The sequence below is a fragment of the Mastigoproctus giganteus genome, chromosome 7 (assembly GCF_048544385.1).
Source record: "Mastigoproctus giganteus isolate SK-2022 chromosome 7, ASM4854438v1, whole genome shotgun sequence".
Classification (NCBI taxonomy): Eukaryota; Metazoa; Arthropoda; class Arachnida; order Uropygi; family Thelyphonidae; genus Mastigoproctus; species Mastigoproctus giganteus.
The window spans coordinates 59,400,929-59,422,634 of record NC_143581.1 but is presented as its reverse complement, the minus strand read 5'-3'; the positions used below and the strand labels follow the sequence as shown (position 1 = coordinate 59,422,634).

The 21,706-nt window shown below is 36.2% G+C and overlaps 1 protein-coding gene across 2 annotated transcripts in view; it reads right to left on the bottom strand.

Moving 5' to 3' along the window:
* Nucleotides 1-21,706, bottom strand: part of LOC150082934 (xaa-Arg dipeptidase-like) — a 63,708-nt gene that overhangs the window by 21,356 nt on the left and 20,646 nt on the right. For both annotated transcript variants that reach the window (XM_090376918.1, XM_090376919.1), the window contains exon 5: nucleotides 3,308-3,449. In XM_090376918.1, the coding sequence (XP_090233044.1) occupies nucleotides 3,308-3,449 (142 nt within the window). The remainder of the gene's footprint in view (nucleotides 1-3,307; nucleotides 3,450-21,706) is intronic.

Genomic DNA, 21,706 nt, shown 5'->3' with positions numbered 1-21,706 from the left:
CAGCAGTGATTATTCTTGCATTACTCTGTACTTTTGAATTTTCTTTTCTCTCTGCCACTAAATGCACTGCTTTGAGTATGCTGAACGACTTCCTTGGCAAGTTGGACAGCACTGCATTTCAGTAGTGCAGTCTGTGCGAATGTGCTCTTTTGAATCACAGGAGGCACAGCAGACTGCTTGGGAGTGCCCAAATTTGTGGCACTTAAAACAGCAGTTAGGAATGCAAGGTCTAATTTTATATCTCAAATATCCAGCTTTTATGGTTAATGGCAGAGTTGGTGTATTCAATGTAAGAATGTCTGTCTGAGTAGGAGTAAGTACACTAGTCTTTCTATTGATTATCCTTTTCACATGTATTACATTTCGATCGCTGAGTTGAATGATCTCTTCCTCAGATACATTAAGAAGATCCCACTCTGCTATTACCGCTTTAGAGGAGTTCAAGGTGGCATGCAAGATAACCTTTGTGGGAATTCCACCAAATGTTGATATTTTTAAGAGCCTTTCTGAGTATTTGGTAGTATTTTGAGTATTTGCAGGTGGTAGATGACTCTCATCAACCGGTGCAATACCACCACTTTGCTTATTGGAGGCTTGAAGTGGTGAAACCCATGTTTAGTCTCTAGAGCAAAGTTTCTGGCATCCCCCCCCCATACTTTTCTTTCAACCCATCCATGGTACTAAGTACTATAGGTTTTGATACCTTTCGTGTTTGGGGTTTTCATAAAAGAAAGAAAAAAAAAAAAAAAAAAAAAATCCTCACTCATCTCTACTAGGAGGTCTCCTGATTGAAGTCTTCGGACCATTTTTGTAAGGCCAGCTACATTTTTAAGACATTTCTGAATTAAAAATGGGGACAGCTTACTCAGTGGGTTGTCTGTCAAGGAGTGCAGAATTAGAAAAAGAGGAGCAGGGTTTTCAATTCATTTTTTCTGTCTCTTTGCATTTGATGTATTTATATTATCTCTGGTTGTTGGACCAAGGGACATTAATGGTACATCCATCATTGCTCCTTTTAGCCTTGGGAGAGTGAGTTTCTTCTCCCAGGTTATTGCCACGTGGAGGCAGGAGCTAAGTGGTTGTAGTAGAGTTTGTTAGTAATTAATAAATATATACATTAAATAAAGGAAGGTAGATTTTCTTTCTGGCTTTTTACTTTAAGCACAGAATCACTTGAAGTAAACAAAGCAGAAAAAGTCACTAGGAAAAAAATGAAATTTTTTAGGCGTGGAAAGAGCACTCTATATATCACAGAGAAAATCATTTGTCACTAGGGGCCACACACACACCAACAGAAAATTTACTTCAGACTCTAGAAATATACAGTACTTTATCACTACAGAAACTGCCTTATAATCTCAGAGAAATCACCTAATCACTAGAAAGACCTGGCACTTGGGGGCAGCTGTATTGGAAATGAAACTACAGAGGACCATGTGGTTTTCCATCTGTTGTCTTTCATCATTCCACTGCATGCACACACACACATGCACCTATTTTACAATTTTGTTGACTTTCATGTTCAGCCAGTGAAAACAGCGAGATCACAGGTGCCACTTGGGAATAGAAGCTGCCTAAAAGAAAGATAGATGCGTTTGCTCACTGCAGCCTGTTAAACCTAGCAAGCGTTGTTCATGGGAAGCTGCCTCCCCCAGCAAGGACAATTGGAAATGAAACTAAAGAAGAATGTGTGGTTTCTCATTCATAGTTTTTTGTCATTCCAGTGCATGCGTGTGTGTGTGTGTGTGTGAGAGAGAGAGAAAGGCACATAGGGCATTCTGCACTTGCTCATGTGAGTCTTCTTCAATGCAAGCACAGCGTCCATTAAGTTCATTAGTCTATACTTAAAAAAATTACGAAGTGGATTATTCATAATATATTTAACAATACAGGGTGACATACAAAAGTGCACAGCTTTTAAGTTATTTTCTTTACTGTTAGTCCTAATCTGATTTGTGGGTGATGATCTGGTCTAGACTATTACTGCCCTATGGCATGTTTCCCTCCCATTTGATTCAAATAACAAGGAGCAAATTGAAATGGCACATAATAGAACATTCACACTTGCTTGCCCAACCATCCACACACACAGAAGCTCTCATCATAATCTTCAAAATCTAATCTGTAGATCTCTCTCTCTCATTATACTTTTGCTTTCAACTGACTCACACTATGATGATTTTGTACTAACATGTGTAACTTATGGATCTGCAAAATGCTTCTATGTTCAAGCTATTTTTGATAAGAGGCATGACTCCACTACCCCTCTTCTATCTTCCCTATTCTTCCTAAATACATTATATATACCATAGTGAAATGCATTATCTCATTTTGGATGATACCACATTTCCATTAGCTTTTCTATATCAGCATTAGTTGTCCTAACCAGGAATTCAAATTTTCATTCATTTTATTGACAACACTCCTGATGCTACTAGACACACTTAAGATTAAGTGTTCTTGCATACATTCCCTCTTAAGTTATTTAACTTGTTTACCTGGCATTAGCTATCTGTTAATTTGAAACATCATAACTCTCAGTGCCAATACTGGATGATGCAGTAACAAATAAGAACTCTTATGATGAGTGAAAATGTTACTCTGATTCATATCAGATAAATACATATCTGTTTACCTCTGCATCCCCACTCCAGCTAGCAGTTTCTCCTGAGCCCTTAAGGCCTCCTGAACAATAGTGGCAAAGACTCATGCCACCTATATTCAAATGTATTCTATCTCTACAAAGTAGGTCCCTTCTACCTAAAAGTGTGGGTTACGTTGATAAAAATTTTCTGCCAAAATTATTTGCAATACTGGTTCAGACTGCCCAGGCCATTTCCCCCCATCCAATATCTCAAAATAAAATTCCATTTCATTACTATCATGAAGATTACTGCAATTTATGCCAATATTTTACTTGCAATGATCTTAATCTATATATTGTATATTTTACCATTATAATTAATGCCCCATTTTTTTATAGTTTTGTGCTTACTGGTATTTATTTTATTTTTAGAGTATTTTGATCAGTATTTTTTCAAGTAATACTATGAATGATCTGCAAATTAAATTATTTTCAACCCAAGAAGGCATTTGCTGACATTAATGTTTGTTTTTTTTTTACTATTTTATTGTTTCCATTTAACAAAAATGTATAATTTCGAATTCAGATTTAAAGTGACACTGGGATTTCATTAATGTGATAAACATTACTGATGACAAACTGATTGATGGTAAACACTTTTCTGAGAAATATTGAAAGTTCAGAGAGAGAATTAAGCAAATTAATCTATCTGAAAACACTTACCATGAATTTTACAGTTAGGTTTCATTTGTTGCCTTAAGAGAGAAACATTATTGTAACATGCTACAGCGGCATCAAGAGCATTCAGACCTTCCCAAGGATAGCCAGATGCATGTGCTGCTTTTCCTGAATAATTTATAGTAAACTGCATAAAAGAAAGTTTTAAGATATGTATCTTGTAATAAACAATCATTTAATGCTTAATTAAGTGACCTGAGAATGAACTATTCTATATATATTATTTTAACACTGTTCAAATATTACATCTACAGACAAACAAATTACTTGTACGTTGATAAAAGTAATATATACAAGGGATATTTAAAAGGATAGAAGCCTAAGTAAGAAAGAAAAGAAAGCACAAGCATGAATCTTTTAGCTAATAATCCCATCTATCTTTCACTTCCACTTATATGCAAGGTAGCTACTGTTTGCCATTATGTGTCAGTGAAAGAGAAATAGAGCATAGTTTGATTCCTAAAAGCAGGTATCAAATAATACGGATTCACAGAAGAATGTATGCGGTATATGGAAAATATCATGAAAACAGCAAAATTCTCAAGCAAATGATTCAATAAAGGGTGTGCCATACAAAAGATGAAAAGCAGCCATTCTAGCTGTACTGCATCATTAGACCTGGGACAAACTTTGGTGGAAAACAGAATCAAGTCTAATGATGAGTTTGTTAATTCTGGGAACATTGGCTGGAACCCTATCTCATCAAATCTGCACGTCATGGAGAAAGAAGCAGTGTGTGACATTAACCCTTTTAAAATGAGTCTGCTAAATGTGGGATAGCCCTGAGGAATGAATTTATTACTGGAATTCTGAAATTTTGGAAAAGTAAAATTTTTACAAAATTTCAAATTATATATTACTGAAATTGTAAATGAAACAATTTAAAAAATTAATATTTAAATGCTTTAAAATGTTAATTTATTCTTATTTGGATTTTATCACTCAACATTAGAGTTGAACTCTTAAAAATCAAGTCAGAATTCTTTTCTACAATTCATTAAAATAATTCTTAAAATAAAAACACTTTTACTTTTTTGATTCAATTAAATCATCTATATTTATTTATGTTCACTTGACAAATTTTATCAATTTATAGATTTGAATTTCAGAGAAATTCATTAATTTCAACTTGTGTAAGTTCAAATCAGCCAAATGAAGGCAACTGTGTGGTCCCCAATTTGTAAAGTTGGAAAGACAAGAGATGACAGCACATACTAGAAAAAATTAATAATTTATACATTAAGGGATGCATTGTTTGAAAAGACCTTCAAAACATAGATAACATACATACTTCTCAGAGCCTAGACATGAAAAATACAGATATACAGACACACCTGAATGGGTTAATATCAGAGTTAACTTTTGTATAAAGTCATCAAAAACAAGTGCAGGCAGATTTCTTGATTTGGGATGGGGGATTTTCTTCTTCACAATAATATATATGTGTAGCTCCACAAAATATTAAAAATAACTCAGATTCAACAAATTCAATAGAGAAGCATTGGAACACTTATCATACAGTCCAGATCCATCATCTTATGACTTCTGACTGGAGAAGTTAAACAAAAGCTGAAGGGACATTGGTTTAGCCAAGATGATAAAGTCAAGGATATTGAAGTAATCACCAAAATCTTTATATAAATGCACAAATAGACTAGTAATACGAGATACATGTTTTAAATAAATATAATAATTTTTGTTTATTTAAAATAATTATTATGTAGCTTGGTCCACTTTCATTTGATTTCATCTGAAAGCAAATATTTGTTTTCAAAATATAAGCAGTCAGATTATACAAGGTGGATGAAATTTCACAACCCATACAACTGGCCTATTTTTTCCTCCAAAAAAATAATTGTACACAGCCTGTGTAAGTTCATCAATTCAAAGCAATGCACATGCCAGTATGTGTATATCAAAACATGCTAAGGTTGTGCACATAACCTTGAATTTCCACCATTCTGTCAGGTTTTTTTTTTTTTTTTAGGAGCATTAGCAACTAAGGCCATATTGCGCTGGGATATGCAGTGGTCATTCCCTGACCTTTCCGCATCTTCCGTATTTGGTGGTGACGGGCTCGAACCCCAGTCTAATCAAGAAGATGTGATACGCACTACTGCTCTTTTCCACCTGGCTACGGAGGTGCCCCCATTCCGTCAGTTGCATGTAAACTATTTCATAGCACAATGAACTGTCCTTAAACATTTTGATAGTGTACAGTTCAAAATCAATTGACAATGAACACAAATGACAAGAATTGATCTGACTTACCATCAATACATCAATGAAACAGATAACATTTGTCAATGTTTGTTGCAATTGCAAGGCAAACCATTCCAAAAAATTGCTTAGTCAACCAGATTGTCCTACCAAAGTGCACAAAAAGCTATGCAGCATTTGAGTTTCATCCATATCATTTAAGTCATGCATGAACTTAGGAAAATCAGACATTGCAATAACACTGCGATACTGTCAGTGGCTTCAGCAGCTGATTCAAAATTGTGTTGACAGATTGGATGCCATTTTTTATACTTTCATCTAAGAAATGTTAATAGTCAAAACAGCAGAATATAGATCAGCAAAAATTCCCACATTTTTCTCACCCTTACAATATAAGATAAAATGGGAGTACTCTCACTCATTTCTAAAATTTCTAAGAATTTCTGGACACGAAGAGCTTGGACTTATCTTTGAGGAGGACTCGGAGGGAGTGTAGCACAATGCTATGATATGTATCATAACTGAGGTAAAGCTTAGTTATGTTTCAGGAAATAGGATCAAGAGCATCTTTTTTGGAATATGCATTGTGATGCTATACCAAAATTAAAGATATCAAAAGCCATTATAGATTTCACAAATTTTAAATTACCATGTAAAATGTAATGCAAGCTTGTATGTGTCTATATTTAATGTCATCCTATCCTCCAGTGTGATGCATTACTAGTTGATGAAAACAGATGTTTTTGCTGTCACAAAAGTAAATAATAATAGATCTCATGTGAGTAATTTCACAGGGATATATGTACAGGTGACCCCCGCTTAACGCTGATAATTCGTTCCGGAAAAACAGAGTGTAAGCGAGCTCCGCATTCCCATAAGGTAACATATGTATTTGTAAGTTGCGGTCGGTGCCATAGGATATTTCCTAATAAATAATAAACGGTAGTGAAAAGATGCACAAATGTCGGTCAAAATATTTAATATTCAAATATTTGTACATATAAAATATTCTGCATTACATACATATATAATTATGTAGTAACTATTTACGTATCAAAATTAAACTTAAATTTCCAATTAAAATCACGAATTTAATTGATGAATTTAATCATGAAAAATGTGTCGATTTTGGGTTGAACTTTGGCCCTCTTCTAAATAAACTAAAAAGGGTATTAATTTTAAATCCCCCGCAGCATTACCACCCAACAGTAAAGTCACCCGATCCTTTGCCGCTTTGAAACCTGGCACGTTTTTTTGCTTCTTTCAATATGAAACTTCTTTTAGGCATTCGTTTCCACAAAAATCCTGCTTCATCTATGTTATAAACTTGTTGAGAAGTATAACACACAATACCCCTCTTCAATAATTTTAACAAGTTCTTTTTTGAAAGCTTTGGCTCCTTGATCTGCACTTGTGGCTTCTCCCTAGATTTTAAATCTATTCAACCAGCCCTTACCAGTTTTAAATGGTTCCACTTTTTTTTTTTTTTTTTTTAAATCTCTCTCTTCTTTTTTTTTTTAATAATATTTAACTTAACTGAATTCTGCATTGGACATTATCTTCAATAAAATTAGTTAAAGTCTTTTCCATTTCAATCCTAATAGCCGGCCTAGCCCTAGTTGCTTGCAGTGGAACAGCTATCTTTCCCACTGCTAAAATTAATTCTTTATTTTTTTATAATTGTTCTTACAGTTAAACTTGCAAGTCCTAAATTATGGCACACATCCGCTCGTCGTTGACGGGAATCAATTCGCTTCAAAACGTCCAATTTAATTTTCAAATTCAGTCTTTTTCTTACATTTATAGTCTTCGTACTGTGCTCAGACATTGCTTTTTCATTCTTATCGGCCATTCTCTTATAAAAATGTAACTGCGTTGGTTGCATTAATTAAGATACAATGTTCAAGTAAACTGTCCATTACGCACGATGTCTAATACTGTACTGAGTGATGACTAGACTTTGGATAAATGCATATAACACAAATATTACAAGCAATAGACTTGATCATTTTTTAAAAATGTTGATCTTGGAACTATGTAACAAGTGACTGTACTGCAATTAAATTAGTGTGCGAGAAATTTTCACTGAGCGTGGGAAAGGTTTTAATGCTGTTTTGTTATTCATTTACAAGCTATCAACTCCATCAAATGAAACGATTTCATTAAATATGCCAAAAATGCAATCTGTAAAAGAGCGTTATAGTCAGATAAGGGTTATAATATAAGAACAGCATTATAGCTAATCAGCATAAAGCAAACCGTGTTATAATGGGGGCCTGCTGTACTTAGACTATGCATTCACATGTTCATGTCGAAGTCTTCAAAGTGGGTTTTATTTTTATTTATTTATTTATTATTTTTTTTTTTTTTGAAGAAAGAAAGTCACTGATATCAAAGCAAATGCAGGACATCATTAAAAGCTGTTAACTCATATACACTGAATTATAACCACCTACCCAATACCATGTTGGGCTATTGTCTACATGGATAACAGCAGCTATTTGCCTAGGCATTGATTCTGTTAGATGTCTGAAGATGTCCATAGGAATCTGCAGCCATGCTGCCTGCAAGGCTTTCTACAGTGTTGGAATCAGGGCTGTGCTGAGCCATTTTAGTGCCTGAGACAAGAATGAAATATTGCACCCTACTGTTAATCATGGTAACATTGGCAGTTATTTAATCTTTCTTTTGGCACCCATTTCAGCTTTTAATCTGAGACAAGAGCCTCATTTGCCTCACCCTCGGCACGGCTAGTTAGTTATTTGGTTTTTAGGATCAGCAACTAAAGCCATATCTCCGGGGATATGCGGTGGTCACGGGCTCGAACCCCAGTCTAATCAAGAAGCGCGTGCTATGCACTGCAGCTCCTGCCAACCTGGCTACGGAGGCGGACCTCGACACGGCTCTGGTTGGAATAGATGACAGTTGTGTGTCCATAACACCTCACTTCCTATTCAAAAACATCCCACTGGTGTTCAATTGGACTGAAGTCAGGTAAATCTGGAAGCCAATCAAGATGGGTGATATCTTCACTGTGTTCCTCAAACCACATATGCACAGTACGGGCCTGATGACATAGTGCATTATTATCTTGGAAGATCTCATTTTCTGTCTGGGAAATAATGCAACATGGCAGGGCACACATGGTGTCCTAAGAGCTGCCGATAGACCTTGCCAATGAAACGTGGATTCATACGCACCAGGGGTTCTAGTTCTTGCCAGCAAAATGAGTCCCGTATTAAGAAATCACTGCCCAGACAGTGAACACCATGTCCGATGGGTCCATGGCCTTGCGTTGCACCAGGTATTTGGATTCAACTGATCACCACACTTGTTTCCAGTCCTCCAGTGTCCAATCAATGTGTTGTTAACATCACAGCATTCAATGTTGACAATGATTAGCAGTGAGGAGAGAGTGTCCCTTTGGTCGTCTGTTGTGGACTTCCATACATCTGAGTATGCAGCGCATTGTCATTTGGGATATTGTCCTTGCATTCTCCATAATGTATTGTGATGCTAACTATTGCACAGTGACCTGTCATTGAGCCCATACAGTGTACTGCACCCTTCACTCAACACGAACATCCATCTTGAGTAATCCTTTAGAGTTCTGTGAGTGGGAGGTGGTTTTTTATGCATTTGACACCATTCTTTATACACCTTAACCACAGTGGACTGTGAGAAGCCGACAAAACATGACATTTCAAATATGGAAGCACGAGCTCCCACAACCATGCCCTTTTGAAGTCCTATAACTGCTACTTTATCACTCTGATGCGCACAACCAGATGCAACCCACCACTGCTCTAGTGTATGAAGCTATTTGGCTTTTTACTGCAAGCTAGGTGACATAGTCCATTATCAATGGGATGGTCATAACTCAGATGACTGAGCACATTTCAATTCCAGTAATGGACTACTCACTATAAGCAATGATGAGCCGGAGAGAATCTGAAACAAAAGATGAGGATACTGAATATTTTTGGGGAAACAGAAGATGATGAAATAATTATTGAAAGGTTAAAATATAGAACTTTTGAATATACATCCTTGTTAACACTACTGGGGGGGGGAAAAAAAAAAAAAAAAAAAAACCTAAGATGTGCTTGCCATCAAAGAAACTTTATGACTGATAGCCAGTGCACAATATTTCATATATTAAACTTCATGTATGTTACTGCAAGTGAACTTCATGTTCACTGCAATATTTATTAGATTACCCAGCATCCTAATATTCATATTCTTACCACAGGCAATTAAATGAAATGGCATCTTGTGAAGAAAACAGATTTTAAATCTGGAAGACACTGAAAAGACTTTTAAGAGCCTTCTTTTTATTTTCAGGTCCTTTATATTTGTTTTCTGACTTTACTGTGTTGTATGTAAATAGAAAACTAGCGGTGTTTTATGCTCAGTATAATTTCCTTGAATTAAAAGTCCAGAGTTAAATTATTATCACATAGTTTTGTATTCTTCTGAAACAATGCAAAAGTAAATTTGTAATATGTTGCATGTGACATCGCAATGTTAATGAGCATTTCATGGTTTACTATGACAATGGGAAAGAAAAGAAGTAACTGGATTTTAAAAAGAGGTAATAGTAACCATTATGTGATAATTGAAGTTTTGGTTTTAACTGAGTACTTGCAGTTCAACAGGAGTTTAGAATAAATTCCATCAATGTTTTTGTAAGTGAACATTCTGCAACCAAAGGCACTCACCAGTGTATTGTATTAATGGTGCTCTAGTTGAGGGAACTGACATTTAAAGCTAAAATCACTCAACTGTATTCAGCTTAAATTGAATCATTTTGTTGGCTATTTTCTGCTATAATTTTAGAAAACAATTTATAAACAGAGGTTTGAAAACTAAGAGGCAATATTGAGGTAGGACAGAGCCTTTTGTTATCATTTCATACACTGCTATGAAGATTGTTTCTCACTGTGACTGCTAGTCAGAGAATGCAACATTACTTGTATGCTGCTTGTAATTCCAGAAACCAAAACTAAACATATGATTTTATCAGATTGTTTTTGCTATTGAAGTACTGCTAAAGTACGCAACTCTTATGTTACATCGTATTATCTATGAATACATTATTCACTTGCTAATTACCCTAAAGGCTAAGTCCTTATATTTACATAGGAAGCATGCTTGAGGTGGCTAAAATTGTTTCACTGCTATTTGCGCCTCCGTAGCCAGGTGGGAAGGAGCAGCAGTGCGTAGCACACACTTCTTGATTAGACCGAGGTTCGAGGATGCCGAAAGGTCAAGGAATGACCACCGCATATTCTCGGAGCAATATGACCTTAGTTGCTAATGCTCCTAAAAAAACAAATAACAACAACAACAACAACACTGCTATTTCAGAGTTTAAATACTAGGTGTCTGTAACATAGACTTAAGTTTAACACAAAGATATAATATCCACTTCATCAAAACAATATAACATGCTAGACCACGTGGAACTAAAAACCTATTAGAAGAGTTGCTTTACCCTCAATAGAATCGTCAAAAGTGTATCATGAGAAAGTCAGGTGATATCAGCAACCTCACAGGAGGCAAGGTCATAGACAGTTATACAGCAGGAATAATCATTACAGACAGTTGCAGAGCTCACTCATGGATACAATACACGATATCTAGGGTCTTCAGTCAATTGGGAATAGGCAGCAACTATAACTGTGAAGCATGTCCAGCCAGAAGAAGATATTCCATTATTGGAAAACAGACATCTGCTCTGTCATGTATGCAAAAAATCAAAAGATAACACTGCACACAATCACTAAACTCTTCAATACCAGATGACACACATTCCACATTATTGTACTACCAGGTGATCCCTGCCAAATTCTGGCAACCCCACCATATATTTACAATACCGTACGGAGAATGAGGTACATCTATTCTAAAGTAGGCAACAATATCCAGATACTATCCGGCGAATTCAAAATTCAAGAGCAAGCAACAGTGTACTGAGATACTGAGATTAGTCTTACCTATATTTGGTGATGCTATTCTCAGTTCAAGAATAAAATCACTACAAAATGAGCTCTGGAATAACAGTTGTAAGACATCTCAGTCACTCTCAACCAGGGAACATCAATCAACAATGGTAAAGCCAAGTTCAGTTCTAATCTGTTCTAATTTATTTCTAATCTGCAGATTAGAAATGAATACTGCAGTGCAAATGAGTTGCCAACTTAGGTACATTTCCCCTCCCCAGAAGAAATAGTCACCACCATAAAAAGGTCAGGATGTGCCCACAACGAAGAAATCTACCAGCAGGTTTGCAGCACGAAAAGCTCAGCATGTTACAAGTTCAGATACATTGGAACCATAATTATTCACCAAAGGCATGAGTCTACAAAATTTAAGCGCAGCACCAGGAACTACACAAGAATCCTCCAAGAAGAAATGCATAATCCAAGTAGCTTGCAGTATAAGGAGCTGCACGATCTTATCGAAATTGTCTGATGTACTGATATTCTGAAAGACCCTAAGTCTGGTGAAGTACAGGAACTGCACATTGCTACTGAGCCATCTGAAATATTTACATTCTGAGATAATATTAGTAAATTAATAAGAGGAGTATACCTCAATATAGTACGTGGAACACTTCCGTATGATACCCTCCAGAAATTAAAACGGAAAAAACGAAAAAATCGACAACTTACCGGTACATTAAAGTAAAATATAAATAATTAAATAATTAAAGTAAAATATAAATAATTAAATAATCAATTTAACACAATTCAAAACAATAAAAATTCAAATTAACGCAATTAAAAGAATCTAACGAAAATATTCAAAACGATTTTCCTTCCTGAAGCTGACAATGCTTTTCGACCGACTGTCGTGATCACAGGAATGAAAATTCCTGTGATTCCTGAATTTTCATTCCTGTGATCACGACAGTCGGTCGAAAAGCATTGTCAGCTTCAGGAAGGAAAATCGTTTTGAATATTTTCGTTAGATTCTTTTAATTGCGTTAATTTGAATTTTTATTGTTTTGAATTGTGTTAAATTGATTATTTAATTATTTATATTTTACTTTAATTATTTAATTATTTATATTTTACTTTAATGTACCGGTAAGTTGTCGATTTTTTCGTTTTTTCCGTATTAATTTCTGGAGGGTATCATACGGAAGTGATTTTTTTTTTTTTTTTGATTTGGTAGTTGTTGGCGCATCGGCTTCTGTGGCCATATTGCACCTCCAAAGGTTTTTGCAGTACAGTGATCCAAGCCCGAGGCGGGAATCGAACCCGCGACCTTTGGGTTGCCGGGCAGGTACTTTACCCACTCGGCTAGCCCGGTCGGCCATACGGAAGTGTTCCACGTACTATATTGAGGTATACTCCTCTTATTAATTTACTAATATTATTATCAACGTAGAACATATTGAGTATTACAGCTCTGATTCATACTATCTATTCTGAGATAAGCAATGGATAATCAACATGTAGTGATGCCTCCACAGGAACTGCATTCACTAAAATCATGTTGTACAGAACAAGAAAGTGCAGTAAAATTTCACAAGTGAAAATGCACTAGACTTTCCTTATTTGAGACTAACAGGGGTAAATTACCTGTACATGTTGTTAGTCCATGGTTAGCAGAGCAATCATCCCTGCATAAGGATTGATGCAATACATAACAATAAGTGCAGCACAAATATCTGCAACTGATGGGCCTTCTTTACATTATGCAGAGAAGATTGTCTTTCTTTCTGAAACCATTTGGGCATTATTGCTGGCACAGGGCAAACTCCAACCTTTAATTAGAATGGTACTGCACATCCTGTGCCTACCCTGTTGAAATATTGAAATTCATTCTGATGATCAGCCAACCTAGTTGTTCTTCAGTCAGCCACAAGACCTCATTACATGATGTAATAATTAATTTCCTTGCTCCTCTATTTGTAACAAGGTTAACCATCTTCTAAATACCTGGACGGCAAACCCTTGGAAGGATTTGAAATCTGCCTTGTTGCTACCAGAAGTTCATGTCCGGGATTCAATGCCTGCTATTAATTCCTCTCTAAGATCGGAGTACTCACGACAGTCCCACTGTTCATCTTTCCCGCAGATGCATGCAAAACAGTCCACAATACCTAATTCATGTAACTCTGCAAAAAATGATCCATGTCTTGTCAAGACAGTTGCTTGTAAATTTGAACTAAACTGAGTCAAGATTTATCATTAATAATTACGTGCGAAATGAATTTATTTGTAGTGCAACCCTTAGTACTATCATTCCATCTCTCCTGCGATTGACTAATCAAAAGAGCCCAGATATGGTTCTTTTCTTCTTTGTATGCACTAGTGCAGTCAATTTCGATTGATAGATGCCTGTATGATAGATACTCCATGCCTTAAGTGAAACCATGTGAACTTGAAAACTAAGTGTAGGTCTAGAGGCAGTTGTCCAGTCACAACTTGCAATGCATCGTTCAAAACAGTTCTGAAGACAGCACCTAGCTTTAGTAAGAGCTGCACACTGAAAATTGCAAACAGTTTTCTGACATTCACCTTTCAAAACCCACAATCTAACCATACACGTATATCATAACTAACAATTGGTAAGAAGATCCAGTTACAGAACAAATTCAGTATTCTTCCTTTTATCCCTCAGTCCCTCGTTGTTATCCATGCAATCATTTGCACAAATTTCCAGATCTTATCTGCTATGTAAGTAATATGGAAAGAGAAATGTAGCTCTGCCCATCAATGAGGATCCCTAAGTATTTTATTGTTTCCACAAAGGTGGAGATGAGCTCCACCTAAAGAAACCACCGAGTTCCTAGTCATTGACAAGTATCCTTTCAATAACAAAGTTTTACTTTTTGTTGTTGACATTGTCAAGTCTATCAGTTTGTGCCATTGATGCAGTTCTGATAGAATCAAGTATGAGCGTTCTTCCAATTGCACTTGTGAATCACCTTCCACTAACAGAACCAGATTCCTGAGAGCAACCCCTTACTACATTCCTTGTAATTGTCGCACAGAAAGATGACAGTTGCGGTTCTGACTGTGAAATAGCCATTTATGACAGAATTGATTCCAATAGGTTGTGTCAAATGCCCCAGAAAAATCAATGAAAATGCCCAAATTATATTTAGTCATGCATTGCTGTACACAGTTGACCAACCACTGTAACACACATCATCTGTTCCCCTGCCTGCAGTGAAACTGTATTGACTGTCAGATAATACATAGTTACCTTGCACATGATTCATTATTCACATTGTCAGGAGTCTTCCATACACTTTTCCCATTCCACTCAACAGAGCAATCGGGTCATAAGATTCCACTTTGTTCTTCAGTTTCACTGGAAATTTTAATAGAAGTTAACGCCACCTTCCATCGGACTGGAAACACCCCATCTTGCAGACATGCATTAAGATGCTGAGAAGATAACTTGGAATCAACTTTAAACTTCACTTAATAACCTCATGCTCAACAAGGTCCATTTGTTGTTTTTGATCTTGAAATAGCCATTTCTAACCTATCAACCTGAGGTACTCTCACCCTCCCTCACCTTCATAACAATCACTTAACTTCTTCATTTCCAGGTATTCCTCAGGTCCAGTGTCAACCATTAACTTAGAATTACTTCACAGATGATCTAAATTAGCTGCACACTTTCTTCCCAAGATGTTGAAGTTCGACCATTAATGTGAATAGAACAGGTTATATATCCAGCAGGGTATCTCATCTTGTTATTACAAATCTTACAAACAATATCCCAGGGGTTATCATTACCAAAGGATCTCACTAGTTCTTTCCAAGCTTTATATTTTTTCTTCCAATCATACGAGTATATTTTCTATACAAACGTTGGGCTGGTATCTCTAAATAGGCCTACAAGGCTGGGACAAACCATGTTGGTGATAAAGCTTCACACCAGCCAGAAGATAAATAAATTGAATACAGTAACTAAAAACTTTATTTACAATAAAAATTAAAAATATACAAATAACACTGATAAAATATACTAAAAACCTAGAAATTAAAAGCAATAAAAATTTGCTGTAGCTTTTGGAGGCAGCAGTCTCCTTCCTCAGCAACATATGTCTACTGTGCGGAACATCCTTAAATAGCAAGTCCACAGCACAATCGCATGGTTCCACGGTTGGAACTTTCCATTTGCGCAGCGGGACTGCGCTAGCTGAATAGTATTGCTAGCTGCCCCAATACTATGTATTGGGGCAGCTAGCAATACTATTAATAGGGATAGGGGTGCACGTCTACACCCCCTCCTGGAAACCGTCGTCCTTGGACGTGATGAACGGTTTCAGCTAGTGCGCTCCCGAGCCATTTCCGGTCCCGCTGCGCAAATGGAAAGTTCCAACCGTAGAACCATGTGATTGTGCCGTGGACTTGCTATTTAAGGATGTGCTGCACAGTAGACATATGCTGCTGAGGAAGGAGACTGCTGCCTCCGAAAGCTACAGCAAATTTTTATTGCTTTTAATTTCTAGGTTTTTTAGTATATTTTATCAGTGTTATTTGTATATTTTTAATTTTTATTGTAAATATATATTTTATACTTATTTTATTGTAAATAAAGTTTTTAGTTACAGTATTCAATTTATTTATCTTCTGGCTGGTGTGAAGCTTAATCATCAACAACATTGGGCTGGTAGTCATCCTTCAGAGTAATTTGCTCATTTCCTCCCAAACATTTATATCACTGGAAGAACTTTCTTTCCTGATTTGTTTCTTTACACAGACATCTAAATTTCACCATTCACCACTTCACTGAGACACGTTTATTCTGACAGCACCTCATGGAAGCTGCAGAGGCATCAAATAATCAACTCTGCTACAATTGTACTGCATCACATCCCGCCATAGAACCCAACTGATCTGCTGTCATCTCAAAGACTTTATCCCGAAGTTGCTCACTGAAGCTGGTCCAATTTGGCAATCATATCGAGAACCATCTTAGCTGGCCTTGCACATAACCAGGATGACAGGTAGCTAGCTTATCAACCTAAAACCTAATTACTCGATGGTCACTGATACCCAGTTTGGTTCAACCAACCAACTACTGATGAGATCCGATTCCTGCATGGTGGATAATGTGATATCAATGTTAGATTTCTCCATTTAAACTCCAAAAGGTAGTGTTCCGAGTGCTGATTATGTACAAACAAATTGTGGTGGTGTGGTGCCTCTTCAAGTGTCTCCTCTCATCAGTCGGTCTGCTGAACCACAAGGTATTTTTAGAACTGGAATCCAAACACAGAATGACCTTCTCTCCAAGTGATGCAACAAGTCATCCGTGTAATTTAGATATGGTTAAATTTTCACCTCATGTTTGAAATAAAGTTGCACCAGGTAGAATTTGATGCTATTTGTTTCAATTCATATGCATACAGAGTGCAATGTGCAGAAGGGATGTAGAAGAGTAAGAGTAATACTGTGGTTACAGATAAGAATAGCAGCATGCAGATTAAATCACACATTTGGCGCCTCCATAGCCAGGTGGGCAGGAGCAGCAGTGCATAGCACACGCTTCTTGATTAGACCGGTGTTTGAGCCCGTGACCACCAAATACGGAGGATGCGGAAAGGTCAGCGAATGACCACCGCATATCCCCAGAGCAATATGGCCTTAGTTGCTAATGCTCCTAAAAACCAAATAACAACAACAACAAATCACACATCAGTATGCTGTGATCCAGCCAGTGGGTTTTTTACCTGCAGATTCTTAATGCATGAAGAACTGCTGCTGATAATCAGATCAAGAGTATTGTTTCCTCTTGTTGCCTCTCTAACATGCTGTTGTAGAAAACAGTCATCCAACAAATCCACAAAAGTAGATTTATTGGATGACTGTTTTATTAGTGTGCAGTTGACCAATCTGGAAAGTTAAAATGCCTCATTATGAAACTCTGTTTTACTGGTCCACTCTATTTCTCAGCGTAGTTGTCTGTTATCCTCATCACAGTCGTTAGGCCTATAGCACACTCCTATTCTCATTTTTGTTTTAATATGCTACTTAACTAAGAGCATAACTCCTCCCTCTCCTGTCCTCTTGGTACACAATGTACTCCCCATATTCAAATTCTGCCTCTATTATGTCTGAAGTGACGCCACGTCTCTGATATTCCTACAATGTCTGCATTTGATGACTTAATCAGTACTTCAAATTCACCAAATTTATTTACTGTGCTCCTAGCATTAGTCTGCATGCAAATACATGCACCCATCCTCACTCTTAGTTATCCTAACACAGTCCATACTTGTTCGATGTTGACCTACAGCCAGCAGGGCTTGAAATCTGTGACATGGTTGCTATCAAATGAAGCAAAACAACTCAAGCACATATTGTGATCTTGGCAGTCAGTCAAGTTTATGCCTGTTCAGTTTCAGCTATGTAACAAAAGATGTGACATGAGGAACACTATGCTGTTCTCAAATTTTGTTCTGTCTCAAGAAAACATCCGCTGAAGCATATGAAATGTTAAAAGATACTTACAGTGAATCTACGCTTCCATATAACACAGCTTGCAGGTGGTTTAGAATGTTTAAAGATGAATGTGATTCAATTACAAAAATCAGCAATCTTGGAGTTCCAAACACTGATGTCATCACAGAAACCATAAATATTGCTTTGTGTAATCATGAGAGATGATTGTCGTACAGCAGTAAGGCAACTGGGAGAGATGTTGAGAATATCAATAGGAAGCATGCACAGTATTCTCCGTCTCCATTTGCACGTGATGTGTGTTTCTGGATGCTGTGTTCCAAGACTACTCACATCTGAGCAACAGCAAGTTTGTATAGAAGTCTGTCAGGAGGATGGTTACTAAAGATGGTGAGGTTCTGCACAAAGTGATAACAGTGAATAAGGCACGGCTTCATCATTTTGACCTAGAGAGTAGGCAACAAAGCTGTTTGGAAGTCTACATCACTGAAAAAAGCAAAAGTTGTTGCTTCTGCAGGAGAGGTTATGGTCGTTTTTCTTTCTTTTTTTTTGACATTCAAGTAATGGGTTACCAACACGTCGAGCCATGTCATACAACTATTACAGGAGCTTAGTACAGAAATGTAGATGGATTCTGTATCACAACAATGCAAGACCTCACACTGCTCATACTGTCATTGAGTGCTTGGCCAGCATTAATGTCAAATGTGTTAATAGTCTGCTCTACATCCTTGACCTTGCACCCAGAAATTCTTTCCCCACTCCAAAGTTAAAGATAGAACTGTGAGTAAAACATTCCCAGTCATCAGAAGAAGTTGTAAAGACATCAGAGGCGATTCTCAAACACATATCAAAAAATGGCTTCCACCACATTGGACTAAGTACATTTCATCAAATGAAGACTAGTTTTAAAAGGGATATCAAAATATGATAATTAACAAAGGTAAGTTAGCATTTTTGGTGGTTTCATATCTATCGTCTGTCTTTTTGCCTCATTCTCTGAATTATCTGCATTTTGGTTACACAGAGTTTTCTCTTAAAGTCCTGTAGGAGTAGTGATTTTACTACACATACTCACTGTTTTGCCCAGGGAATATTACTTTCTTCTCCCCAGCTTGCAGCCCTGCCACACAGAAGCAAGAGCAGTGCCATCAAGTTAGTTACATCAGTAATGTTAGAATAAGAGAGAAGAAAAAAAAAAAAAAAAAAAAAGTCGAGTTTTCCAACTTGGCACCTTGGGGCCACAAAACTAAAGATTACAAAAACCAAGTTCATCCACAGTAATTACAATTTAAGGGATCTGTGCAATCACAGCTTCACTGAAATTCCAGATCAAATATCAATAACCATATAATAAGGTAAAACAAATGCCATGTATGCAAATGCCACATAATTCCCAAATAAGATACACCCCACTTTTTTCAGAATGATGTTTAAAAAAAAAAAAAAAAAAAAACCCTCTATACAAAAATTTTCTGTTGACTTGCTAGTCATTATGCAAATAAAATTATTGAGAAATCCCCATATTTTATTTTGTTGGGAAATCCCTGTGTTCGGTTCTGTGCTATTGAACTGGTGCTTGTTTGAGATCATAAAAAATTGTGACTTCGAAGTGTGCAGTTCGTGACTTTTAAGGTTTTTGTAAGGGTATTTTAGTTTTTATTTGATCATTTATAAATTTTTCCAAGTATGCATTACTAAACTTTGTTCTTAAGAACTGTATTGGAATAATTTCTTTATTGTGAATTAAATTCCAGCCCCAAAAGGAACTTAGTCATAATTTGGGTAACTACCAATTTATTTAAAGAATAGTTTCTAAATTGTTTTGTGTCAGCTGTGGAAAACTATTTAAAGGGGAAAAATCTAGACTGCAAAGTTTTATTACTATTGGATAACGAGCCAGGTCATCCAAAATGTTGAAGTAATGTTCCTACCACCTAATACAACTTCTTTAATTCAACCATTAGATCAAGCATTGTATCTACCTTTAAAACTCATTACATTAGAAAATCGTTGCAATGGATTTTGGAAAAAATTGATTCCAAATCCATTGAAGTGATGGAGGCATGGAAATATTTTTTCAATTGTGGACTGTATCGGAATCATAGCTTTATCGCTCAAAGAAGTAAAACCGTCAACATTAAATGCAGTTTAATGTTGACATTAAATTTAACATTAAATGACAACATGTATGGCCAGAGTCAGTTCATTCAGGATATATGGTCCAACCGGCAGAGAACAGAATCAGTGTGATAGTAGAACTTGCTAAGTCGGGTTGGCGCCTCCATAGCCAGATGGGCAGGAGCAGCAGTGCGTAGCACATGCTTCTTGATTAGACCGGAGTTCGAGCCTGTGAGCCACCAAATATGGAGGATGCAGAAAGGTCAGGGAATGACCACCGCATATCCCCGGAGCAATATGGCCTTAGTTGCTAATGCTCCTAAAAACCAAATAACAACAACAGCTAAATCGGTAGGAGAAGATTTTGATGATATGACTACTGAAGATGTTCAAGAATTACTGGTAGAAAAAGTGGCTGGCAAAGTGGCTTTGGTAGAAATGGCATTGAAGGTAAACCAAATCAGTTCAGAGGATGATAGCACAGATGAAAATTCTGAAGTTCCAAATTTTACACTAAAAAGCATCCTGAAAGGCATAAACTTAGCCGAGCAATCAGAATCTTATTTTTTGAATGCAGATCCTTAGACTGAAAGGAACACAAAATTCAAAAGGAAGCTTGAAAAATGCTTAGCACTATATCATGCAATTTACAAAGATCTATCAAGCAAAAGCAAAAAATCTCAGAATACTGATTTTTTAAAGAGAGCAGAAGATACACAAAATCTAGCTGCTGCAGAAGAAAGTTTAAAAGGTGAAGATATTCTGCAACAGAGAAAACGTTCTTGTTTGATTGTGCTTAGCAGCTATGAAGAGGAAGAAATTTAAATGAATTTACATTATCTGTCACATATGTATCACAGTTTGCAAGACGTTTGTTCAGTTATAACTATTTTTAATAAAAATTAAGTTTCTGATAGTTATAAAAAATTATGTATTTTTGTTAGCTTTTGGAAAGTAACCCCACCCTTTTTGTACTGGTTCTTAGTCCGGTATAACACGGTTTTGCACTACACGAGATTTTATAGGAACCTAACTACCACGTTATACGAGGGTTACCTGTGTATATATAAAAAACAGAAGACTTTTAATATAGTTGCAGCTTTAGAAAAACTAACTTAAACTTTGTTCTGGCACTGTTCAAATCGTGTTCCTAAACTTTTATTTCGAATTAATGATAACTAATTATTACATGTCATGTGCTATAGAGGTAAATTATGTATCTTGTCATTAAATGCAATAAGCTATATTTTAAAGTTCCTTATTTTATTTATCTCTTCTTCTCACTTTTTTTTATTATTATTTTTTTAATTTTGCATAGTTTAAATTGCATAGTACTGAATAATGCAAAATATTTACAATCCATAACTGCAGCTGAAGCTGACTATAGTAAACCATGCCAACTTACAAAAATCAACTACCAGAGTAAATCAAATCATTCAAATTCAAAGTAACCTAATCTTTCATTAACAAAATATATATATATTTACGCTAACTTTTTTTTTTTTTAACCAATCTACAATGCCAACTTATACAAATCAATTAACAAAGCAAACTCATATCATTCAACAAATTCAAATCTTTCATAAACAATACCTCAACAAAA